This window comes from Salminus brasiliensis, chromosome 3 (assembly GCF_030463535.1).
Source record: "Salminus brasiliensis chromosome 3, fSalBra1.hap2, whole genome shotgun sequence".
NCBI lineage: Eukaryota > Metazoa > Chordata > Actinopteri > Characiformes > Bryconidae > Salminus > Salminus brasiliensis.
The window spans coordinates 3,498,832-3,509,987 of record NC_132880.1 but is presented as its reverse complement, the minus strand read 5'-3'; the positions used below and the strand labels follow the sequence as shown (position 1 = coordinate 3,509,987).

The 11,156-nt window shown below is 45.5% G+C and overlaps 1 protein-coding gene across 3 annotated transcripts in view; it reads right to left on the bottom strand.

The window, feature by feature from the left end:
- The window catches only part of tanc2a (tetratricopeptide repeat, ankyrin repeat and coiled-coil containing 2a), a 160,363-nt gene continuing 149,207 nt past the window's right edge, over positions 1 to 11,156 (bottom strand). For all 3 annotated transcript variants that reach the window (XM_072675189.1, XM_072675190.1, XM_072675192.1), the window contains 4 exons: positions 9,273 to 9,364; positions 8,163 to 8,309; positions 4,946 to 5,046; positions 1 to 4,461 (listed from right to left, as the gene is read on the bottom strand). In XM_072675189.1, the coding sequence (XP_072531290.1) occupies positions 2,511 to 4,461; positions 4,946 to 5,046; positions 8,163 to 8,309; positions 9,273 to 9,364 (2,291 nt within the window). In that variant the 3' untranslated portion in view covers positions 1 to 2,510. The remainder of the gene's footprint in view (positions 4,462 to 4,945; positions 5,047 to 8,162; positions 8,310 to 9,272; positions 9,365 to 11,156) is intronic.

Sequence of the window (11,156 nt, the reverse complement as noted above, 5' to 3'; positions counted from 1 at the left end):
TTTCAGCTGGAGTTTCTTTGTACTGTAATGGTTTTTGGAACTCGTACATGATTTTCTCCACACACACACACACACACACACACACACACACTCACTCACAGTTGATTGTACAGTTTACAATCATTTTCAACAGGATAAAAAGGCATTCATGTTTGCTTTGCTCTCCATAAAACTCCGACTATTCTCCAGAGTGTTCGGCTCTCAGCAAGCTTCAGATGAAACAAACCAGAATCCAAAAATAAAAAGAAAAGAAAAAAGTAAAAGAAAACAATAAAAAACAAGCAGACCGGTGTTACATCCGTCCGAAAGTGAGAGAAAAACAAAAAAACGGAAAACAGATTGTGCCTCAGTCCTTTTCCCGCTCTATATAGGCTATTGACAAGTCATACCACCCTTACATACACACACACACATACACACACACACGCACGCACTTCCAAGTGTGTATCAGCAAAAGAGCATGCACTCTAATTAAGCACAGTATGTACAGTCATTTACAGGTCAGCCATACAAAAAAGAAACAAGCTGGACTCAACGACGCCCCCCTCCCTCCTTTTTCCCCACAGCAGTTTAAAATGTGATTGGCTAAGTCTGATCGGAGCTCCAGTTCTGGCGATCGACTGATCGCTGGAGTCTAAAGTCACTGTGGACCGGAAACATCTGGAAAATCTGCAATGTCCGAGAGGCTCCTCCCTCAGGGTGGGTCAAAGCTGTTGGTGAACCCATAGGAAAGAAGATCATAAGAAATAAGTCAATAAGAAAGGGGGCGGGGCCAATAAAAAAGGAGTGAGCCATCGCCGTCGTCCCGACGTGAACCTTCTGAGATGAGAATCACTGTGTCCAGAGTGACCAGATGAATGTCCTGAATGTTGAAGACCCTCTGTGCAGAAGAGGTCCAAACGAGTTCCTAAGTCACAGCATTTCCATGTTTATCAAAGCTGAAATTGTTGTGTTCAAAAAAATAAAGCCCATAAAGCAAAAAAATATAAAATAGAGAAATAATTCACATTACTGACCAATCAGGAGCAAGAAGCAGACCTAAAATCACCACCAGAGCGGCAAAAAGCAAAATAAAGTATGTATATCTTTAGTTTTTTTGTACAAACATAACTTAAAATGATAAATATTACAGTTTTTTGTTTTTTCTTCAGCTATGTACAGATCTGCAAGGGACGACCTTTTACAGCCATATCTACAGAAGAGGCCACACCACGCTCCTCACACCAGTGGCTTCAGATCAGCCAGCAGGCCGGCTAACACCTCGGCTCAGTCTGGAATGACTCCCTTGATTACAATTGCATGGTCAACCGTCCAGGTGCAGCGCAAGCTATGGTCACTGTCACACAAAAACCTCACGTCTCCAAAAAGTCTTTACAGGAACTTTACAGGAACTTTACAGGAGACGGAAAAAGATTGTACCCCAGGTCTTTTTGGAGCATTTCTATTGGTCCGTTCATCATGAACGGATTCAAATTATGGCAAAAACTGAAAAAGGCTAATAATATAGACGAGGTTTTTGCACGACAGTGAAGATCTGCATCCCGCAGTACCAGAACAGCCCTGGCTCCGGGATTCGCCCTCCACACCTTAAGGGACCTCTGCCGCCATCTTGAAGTGCATTCTTTTTTTTTTTTTTGGTTCTCAGAACCGATCTCAGCCCCTCGGACCCTCTGACATGAACATTTCCCACAGATTACCAACAACCGTTCTAGCTAAACACCTTTGGTTTACATTTCTTCCAGTTTGGGCTGTAACGTCTGTGGCTAGCGCCGTTCCGAAGTTCAGCAGTTGGGCCGCTGTTCCCTTATTCACACTGCAACAATTGCACACATGCCCATGTTCTGATCAAGTGGACTCAAAGTACAGAATTCAAGTGAGAGCTTTCGCCTGTGTCTCCTACTGGACGTACAGTGTTCTGCATACTGAGGAAATGCTGTAGTGGACTATGAGCAGTCAGTAGGGAGCCATTTCTGACTGAGCCTTGGTGTGGTCCAGGTCGTTGAAGCTGTCGAGACCCCGCACTCTAGCCCAGCGCTGGAGGTCCCAAGACACTGGCCTCCTTCGATACTAGTAGTGGTATCCATGCATGTCTAGTCGGTGTGCAGCAGTTACAGCAGGCCAGTCCAACCACCCGAGGAGTCCTGCATGTCCCAGAACCAGTTCCAGAACAGATTTGCGGCATTCTTGGACGATGTTCACCTTCCCTGACACTCTTAAAGGTCCAAATGTTCTGCTTTAGGCTATGGTTACACCACAGAAATGAGGGAAATCAATGACAGGCTTTGATAGGACGAGAGCCTATATATTGGCCTAGATATTGGAGCTGGACTAGTTTCACCTGGGGTGGAGCTCCAATCGTAGTCCTGTTCAATCATCAGTCGACCCGTCAAATCCCAAAAACGCTCCTCCACGACTTTCTCCGGTAAAACGAATCCAGCTCCACATAGTGCTCGTAAGTCAGGTTCTTCATTAATGTCCTAGTACACATTAACGCACTGTCCCCAATGGCCTCACACATTGGACTCAACAAAGGGCCTCTTTGGTTTGATCGGGGAGGTCGGACCCTGGCGCTCGCCACGGCCCACCTGCCTATACTCGCTGTCCTGGTAGGCCTGGGCGACCGGCAGCGTCCGGGCCACTTTAACATCTGGGTAGGTGGGGGCCTGACTGACGCGTCCCATGTTGTCGGCCCTGTCCCGAGCCATGTAGTAGTCGTCCTCGGCCAGGTGCCCGTTGTGGGCGTTGTTGGTGCGGTTGTAGTAGGCGATGTGGCCCTGTTGCCCGTAGCCTGTGTTGCCAGGCGATGTGGCTGGACTGCTAACCACTGTGTCCAGGGACGAGACGGCCCAAGCGCGGGAGGAGGACGAAGAGGGGGCCATCGATGGAGGCGGCTGCTGAGTCTGCTGCAGGTACTGCTGTGTCCGCGCTGTCTTGTCAATGATGCCCATGAAGGGGGTGGATCGTGATCGCACACTTTCGCCAGGGTACGTGCCTCCCCCCGCCATGCTGGGTGGGGAAACGGGTGACGGGGCATCGCAGTAGCCACCCTCGTAGGCCAGCTTCAGTGGGATCTCCATTTGCTGCGCTGATGCCGAAGCCCTGAAACCTGGGCCAAGGTTAGCAGAGGATCCCACGGGCAGGCCCAGGCTGCTGCTAGAGGGTGAAAAGCGCAGACCCACGCTCTGCGAGTGGATCAGCGGGCGTGGAGTGGGCAGGTGCGGTTTGGGTTCAGCACTGGTGGCACTAACTGGACGTCTCATTGCATGAGGGTTTTCGGGTGATCCCAGCTGTGCCTGCCGCTCAAGTTCATGAGGGGAGATGGGGTAATAGGCGGCGGACTGGCTGCGACTGATCTGGGGAGTCTGACCATAGCGGAGGCCTGGAGCACTGGGCCGGTACGCAGACGATGGCCTTTGAAGAAGCTCTTCTTCCATTGCCCCGGGATCCATGCTGAGCGCTCGTGGATACAGCGCCCCCTGCAGCGAAGCAGGGTAGCTGCCGACTTCCCCAAGCTCGTCCATGTCTCCAGGACAGCGGGCACTCATGGAATGGGCCATCTGACTGTAAGCGCTGCTGCCCAGCACGACGCTAGAGTGTACCGATGCGCTTGGCTGGTTGGTGCGGACAATCTGGGCCTTGGCTGGCTGCAGCCACTGGCCCTGCGGCTGCTGAGCTGGAAGCTGGGCTGTCTGGAAGGAGCGCTGGCTGCTCATTTTGGAGAGAGGGGATTTGGGACGTCCTGAAAGCTGCTGATCCTGCTGGTAGCGACCCGAGGAAGCGGCAGAGGCTGACTGGGGCCGGTAGAGGCCCATGTTTTCGGAGGTGGAGATGGGGCTGGAGCGGTACTGCGGCCCACCGCGACGCAGAGGTGATGGAGGAGGGCTGAAGTGGTAAGAGGAAGAGGAGGAGGAGGAGGAGGCTTGATGCGCTGGGGATGTATGAGGCGGGCTCGGGCGATAATGAGAGCTTTGGTGGGTGGGAGAGAGGGAAGGAGAGGTGGACTGATAGCCTTGGCGGGTTGGGGAGGACATAGAAGGCGGAGTGGGGCGGAGATCGAAAGCCTGGCCAATCGAAGGAGGTCCAGAGAGGTAGGGGGAGTCCCGGTGGCTGGGGGATGGGGGCATGACGTTCTGAATCACAGGCAAGCCTGACGGACTGGAGTGAGGCTCAGCTGGGACGCCTAGTGGCAAACCGTCCAAATCTCGCTCCAGGTAATCCTCGTCCTCCTCGAACAGGTCCTGCACGGGCTCCATGTCTGAGAGGCGGGGCTCCAGCGGGGGAGGTGGGGCCATCGGTGGGTCTCTTTCGTGGGGAGGTGGAGAAGGGGGTGGATCCAGCTCCTGTTGCTGAGCGACCTGGCGACATTCCTCCTCCACGCGTTGCAGCAGGCGCTGGATCTCGCGGTTGTTGGGGCAGAGGCGCATGGCTTCACTCAGGTCCTCCAGGGCTGCGTGGAATTGCCTACAAAGGAGAGAGAAGTGTGTTATATGGGCCTTGGGGATCAATAACAACAAACTAACAAGGCACTTAGTTGGAGGATACTTGTGTAAGAATGATTAGGAGCTGAGTGCGTTTTCAAACCCGCAGACAAAACACTAAATCTCCCGATCAGAACAGCAGCCAAACAAAACAACTGCAGCAGGGAGTTTTCTGTGTGTGCTACTAATCAAAATAATGTGGAACTGTAGGCAGAAAAAGAAAGTCTGATAAAGTAAAAGAACCAGATGTGGTCGATGAAAAGTCTGCAAGGGAAAATAACAACATAAAATAAGTGGATGTATGAAAATGAGCCTAAGAGTGAACCTTATCCTTACAGGAAACTCTGTTGAGACTAAGGGGACAGCTCTCTGTATGCCTTCACCCCATTACCAAAAGCAGACATGTGGATATAGTGGTCATTTTTTTTTAAGGCCCCGCCGCCCTGCCTGTTGGTTGCTACGGTTACCTGCTGCTGCGCTTGGCGCGGGCTCGTGCGTAATAGGCCTCATAGGATTTGGGTTTCAACTCTAGAGCCCTGGAGGCAAACTCCTCCGCCATGCCAAAGTCCTGCAAGCAACAACAGGGCCAACAGTCATACACAGAGCCATACATGGAGGAACATGGAGCCAGTCTCTCTCACACACACACACACACACACACACACTCAAATCTTTGACACAATGATTCAGTTATGACTCTTTAACAATTCAATGCATCACTAAGTGTTAATATTCAAATATAATTGTAAATCAATTATTTTGGTGTTATTAGAAATACACTGAATGTAAAAATGAATCAAATGAAACCGCTGTTGATCCATCAATGCTTTATTTTAATTAACAATGGAAGCTAAAAAAAAAAATTTAGTTGTTAAAAAGACGACCAGCAAAGCCCTCAATCTATTGATTATATGGTGAACGCTTAGACCACCGCTAAGACAGCTCAAATAAAAAATAATGATTAATAATAATATAAAATAATAAATATATTTATGTATAATAAATGATTGTATACTATATTACATAGGTAGATACATTATTTTATATAATAAAATAAATGGTCAGAATTTGGGAGCTTTTCTATTGGTCCATTTGTGTTTCATTTGGCTTAAATATAAATATAATACATTATAAACATAATTTATAAATAAAAATAAATACTACTTCAAAGAGAAGGTGTAGAAAACTAAGGTTATTCATAAAGATGAATTATTTTCTTGCGAACAAATAAAATTCCTAATAGTTTAGAATAATAAAGTTACACAGTTTATGAAAATTAAACACATTAATCTTTTTAAAAAGTTACAATGAAAAGTGTCTACATTTGAAAAAAAGATTTCAGATTATGTAAATTATGTTAATTAAATTGTAAAGAATTAAACAGCATCGTTTATTAATGTTTATTTAACTATTAGACCAATATAACAAGCTATATTACCTGAATAAATAAATAAAACAGCAAATACTTGAAATAAATATTTACATTTTAATTCAACTTAATTTTTTTTCTTCTTCTTAAAAATGTGTGGACGTGTAATGATTTCAGTATTGATTTAAAGTTGAATGTTCATTGGGTCAATAGGAATTTTATACTAAAATTCACAAAGAAATATATATTAAAGTTGTATTATTATTATTATTATTATTATTATATAATAGAATAATGTAAATAGATATATATAGAATAATGTAAATGTTTATTTATATGTTAATTTATTGACAAAATATATATATATATATATATATATATAAGTATTTTCTAGGCATACTGTACTGAATATAAGTGTAACTGATTGCAGTTAATTCTAGCTAATCCAAAAACTGATGCAGTTGAATCGCCACCTTGCACTTGTACACCCTTGACACACACACACACACACACACACTGTGTAATTTGTGTGCATGATTACAGAAATAACACATTAATCAGACACATTTTAAACACACAAATGTGAAAATACAGTCTTATGCAAAAGTTTGGGCACCCCCGGTTAAACTGCAACACTTATCTAGATATTATTTACTAAGTTACTGAAAAAAAAACTAACTAAAACATAAAAATTGAGCTGTAACGTTTGGACATTCTATATTTTTATACTTTATGTAAAATGTTCAGGCTCATAAACAGAAGCCGTTTGTTCTCCACAGAGGAACTCGTGGGTCTGACTGGGCGCGTCCAAACATTCATAAATAACTGTACAGCAATGACTCAACATACAAATGTGGAAATGTCCCACACTCACACACACACACTCATATAAGAGACAGGATACACACACACAGGTATAAGCTCTACGGGGACAGCTGGACAAAGTAAGATTTCTTAAACACTACTAACTACACAGTCTCAGGTTAGACTCAACGTCAGACTCGGGTCTAAACTCAGACCTGAAAAACAAGTCATGAACTGACAAACCAAAGCAAACCGAGGGTGAGAGGGATGGGAAGTGATGATGCTTATCTGGACAGCCTCGAATCAGTCGATGGGATTTAAAATGCGCAGTGAAATGAAATGGATAGTTCTGGTGCTAAACCCTGATTGGCTGAGCCACGCCCAGAGCCCTTGGAAAGCATTCAGTATACCCACCCACATGGAGTTCCCCAAAACCACTGTCCTGTTCATGGTAATCTGTTCTCATCCGGGGTCTGCTGGTACTGAACCAGACCGTCTAGCAGACCAAATCAGGGCGTCCAGTCGTGGCTGCAGGCCTGCTGGGGTGTTCTCGTGGTCCGGACCAAGATAGGCTGTCCAGTAGGGGAAGAGCTCAAACCACTGTGTCTTTTTGGCCGAACAAGGGCTGTGTCCCAATTGCGCACTACTACACTACAATAAACTATAAGGTATACGAACTATGTAGACTCTATACTAATCTTAATAGCGTGTGTTTGACAGGTTAGTACACAAAATATTGGCGTACTTATCCACTCATCCATAACAGGAAATGATGAAGCGTTGCTATGCCAACATATATCATTCTTCTGCCATCCTGGTTTCTGCTGCACTTGCATTGTTTTCCGGCATTTTTGCAAACTCAGGTATGTGGGTGCGTCCCAATTGCATGCTATTTTCTAACATTAGCTACTTTTTAAGCAGGTAGTGTAGATAAAAGGCAGGAAGTACTTAAATATACAAGATACGCACTTGTTTTTGAGTGTGGTTGGTGCTGAGACTGTGTTGGACTTTAGTCCTGGTCTGCTTTGCATGTGCAATCAGTCCAAAATTAGGGTGAAAAAGGGGACCCATGATTCTGATAACGTTTCTGAAACACTGTGTGTATTAGTGTGTAGTGTGTGGTTTGGGACACAGCCCCGCTCAGCTAGAGCGCCAGGCAGCGTCATATGGACAGTGTGACGTTGGTGGAGTGAGCGGGCAGGGTTGGTACTAGATTTTGCAGGCAGGAGTGACCCCATGACCCCGTGCCCAACTCTGTGTTTGGTTTGTGTAGATGTCTTAGGGCTCATAGAAACCTGCTCAGGTGGTCTCGGCCCGCTTGTTTGGTGCGCACCAGAGCCTAAAAAAACTTCTTGCCCGTACATGGAAACAGTGACAGAGACCCCAGAGATTACAGGCAACTCCACAAGAGCAAAGAGACAGAGCTGAAGAGCAGAGAGAGAGAGAGTGAGAGAGACCGAGAGAGAGAGAGAGAGAGAGAGAGAGAGATAAAGGCAGATGGAGATACTAACGTTCATTTTCCTGCGGCAGCGGGACAGGTTGAGCAGCAGGGAGACTTTGAGCTCTCTGAAGGTTTTGAGGTCCTCTGTGAAGCCCTCTCGGGGAAACTTCTTCAGGGCATACTGATACCGCTGAGCCGCCTCTTTCACTTTCCCCTTCTGTCAGAGCACAGAGCATTCAGGACACATACAGCCGTTAGATCAGCAAAGCGCACTCTTTCAGCCCCGATAGGCTGATCATGTGTGGGGACGCGTGATGATGTCAGTACGGGCACATAACTGCCTAAAGCAATGCTTAGCGAAGGAGAACTCGAGAAATTTGGGCTGGAGTTCTGGGGGGCTTTGAGCTGATGGGAATCTCAAAAAAAAAAAAAAAAAAAAAAAAACACTATAAAAACTATCAATTAAAAAAATATAATTAAAAAAATATATAAATTTAAAATAAAATATAAAAAACTATAAAATCAAAAATTCTATAAAATCAAAATAAGCACTATAAAATAAAAATAAAACTATAAAATAAAAAACTATATAAAATAGAAAAACTATAAAATTAAAAAACACTATCAAATAAAAAACAAAAAAATATAAATAAACACTATAAAATATAAATAAACACTATAGAATAAAAATAAACACTATTAAATAAAAAACTATAAAATAAAAACTACAAAATAAAAATAAACACTATAAAATAAACCATCTAAATACAATTTAACAAAGAGAGAAACAAAAATGATGTAAAATATGTATATGTATATAAATGATATTAATATAGTAAAGTGGCAAAGTGGTAATAGTACTATGTAGCATCTTTTCCTATGAGCATATGAGCTTCAGGATTATGCTAATAGGGAGAATGGGTGGGCTGGGTGCTGTTTTAAGGTAGTATTGCTGCATAATGTTGCTTTAAAAAAACGAGCAGTCTGAGGGAAGTAATGTGTGATAATTCAGGTTTGCAGTTTTCTTAGTTTCACTATTCACAAAACCAAAGAATCAAAGAGTTTGAACAGCTCATTTAATGTAGTGACCTGAACTCTCGCCCTACCACATAACAATGATCCTCACTGCCCAGCACTACAATAAACACACCGGTCACAGCATCAGAGGAGAGGATCTGACCTTGTAGAACCCGTCTCCTTCCTCGATCAGCTTGCTCAGGAGGACGATCATGATGTCCGGCTTGGAGGTGGCCATTGCCCACGTCGCTGGACCTGCGCCCAACAGGATGTGTGGTGAGTTACACAATGTACAAAAGCGCTCCACACATTACTCCACAACACCGTGGGAAACGAGGCTCGCCACAAAAGCCCCTCAGAAAGAAGCCACAGCTTTCTAATCACTGCCATGACACACACCCATCAGCCATAACATTAGAACCACCTGCGTAGGTTCCCTTTGTGGTGCCACAACAGATCCGCCTCTGAGGGCGTCCTGTGGTGTCAGACGCCAGGATCCTTTGTCCTAAGTCTCGTGAGTCGCGAGGAGGTGCCAATGACCCTGTTGCTGGTTCACTGGTTGTCCTTTCTTGGAGCACTTTTGGTAGGTACTGACCACTGAATAGCAGGAAAAAACCCTCAGGACATGCCTGACGTTCTGGAGATGTTCTGACCCAGATATTTAGAAGATACTCAGTGTTTGCTAATGCTATGGCCGATCTGTGCATTCCTTAGTAGTTCAAGCCATTAAATGCTAATGGTTCTCAGTTCCTGTCCTGAGACCGCCTGACCTGAAGGGACTCCAGGACCAGGAAAAGAAAACCAGTGTGTAATGCACCCAATAGGAGAAGGCTAGTATTAGCCTTGGACCATGCATGTCTTGTAAAACCCATAAACCGGACACCAGCCATGAGGACCAGCTCTATAGACCTCCGTGGCACAACGACGTCTGCAGATTCACTGACAATCGAGACACACTCAGACACTCCCAACGTCACTGATGCCAACAGCACACATACAGGCACACTTCCTCAGCAGTGCCTTGGTAAGAGGTCCGGGGGGTCCAGGCAGCTGGTGTTATAGCAAGCAGAAAGCACTGCAGGCCATGCAAACACTGGGCCCTGGGGTCAGTAGAAGCCTATGAAAGCCCAAAAGTTCTTCAGAACTGCACACTTCCCCCTGACCATGGATCTGGTCCATCAGCCAGTCCTTTAGCTAAAGCTAAAGCTAACTGATATGGTGTCAGATGTTTCGTCTGTGGCTCCTCCCCCTCAATTTGTTTACTGTGTATGCCCATCTGTAGATTAGAGCCCCCTCACACACACACTTATCACATGTGGGAGGCTTTATGAGCTTCCATCTCTTTGACAAGCAGGCGGTTAGACAGTCGTGCCACCTTAGAGCTATGAAAGCATACACTATATGTCCAAATGTTTGTGGACAACCTTTCTTATGAATGCATTCGGCCTCATGCACTCATTTCTGACACACACACACACACAGCTTGTCTAGTCCCTGTAGAGAAGTACTGCCAATATAATAGGACTCTCTGGAGGGGATAATAATGAAGAACCTATTGGCACCATGCTGCCTAATGCCAGGCGTGGGCTAGTAGAGGGGTATAAAGCCCCCCAGCAGCATTGAGTTGTGGAGCAGTGGAGGAACTGTGTGCTCTGGAATGATGGTGATGGTGCTCCATCCAGTACTTTTGAGATGAGGTGGTGTGGAGATCATTCAACATCCTGACCTCACTGACGTCCTGGACAGTAGAGACTGGATGGAGGGGGCGGAGCCACAGACTAAACGTCTTACATAGTATTGAATCCGTTTCAGCTGCAGCTCATTTACTCGTGTAGACCACACCCTCGTCTAAGGTGAACTTCAGACCCTAAATCTGATTGGCTGATGGGCTGCATTCAGGTAAAGGAGGAGGAAAGTGTGTAAGTGTGCTTCAAACCCAGCAGCAGCAGCAGCGGCGTCATGCACATCCAACGGTTAGTCATACAGACATGCTCTCATGCATGGTGAGGGCTGATGGACGAGGGGAGGGGAGCAGGCACTTCAGGGT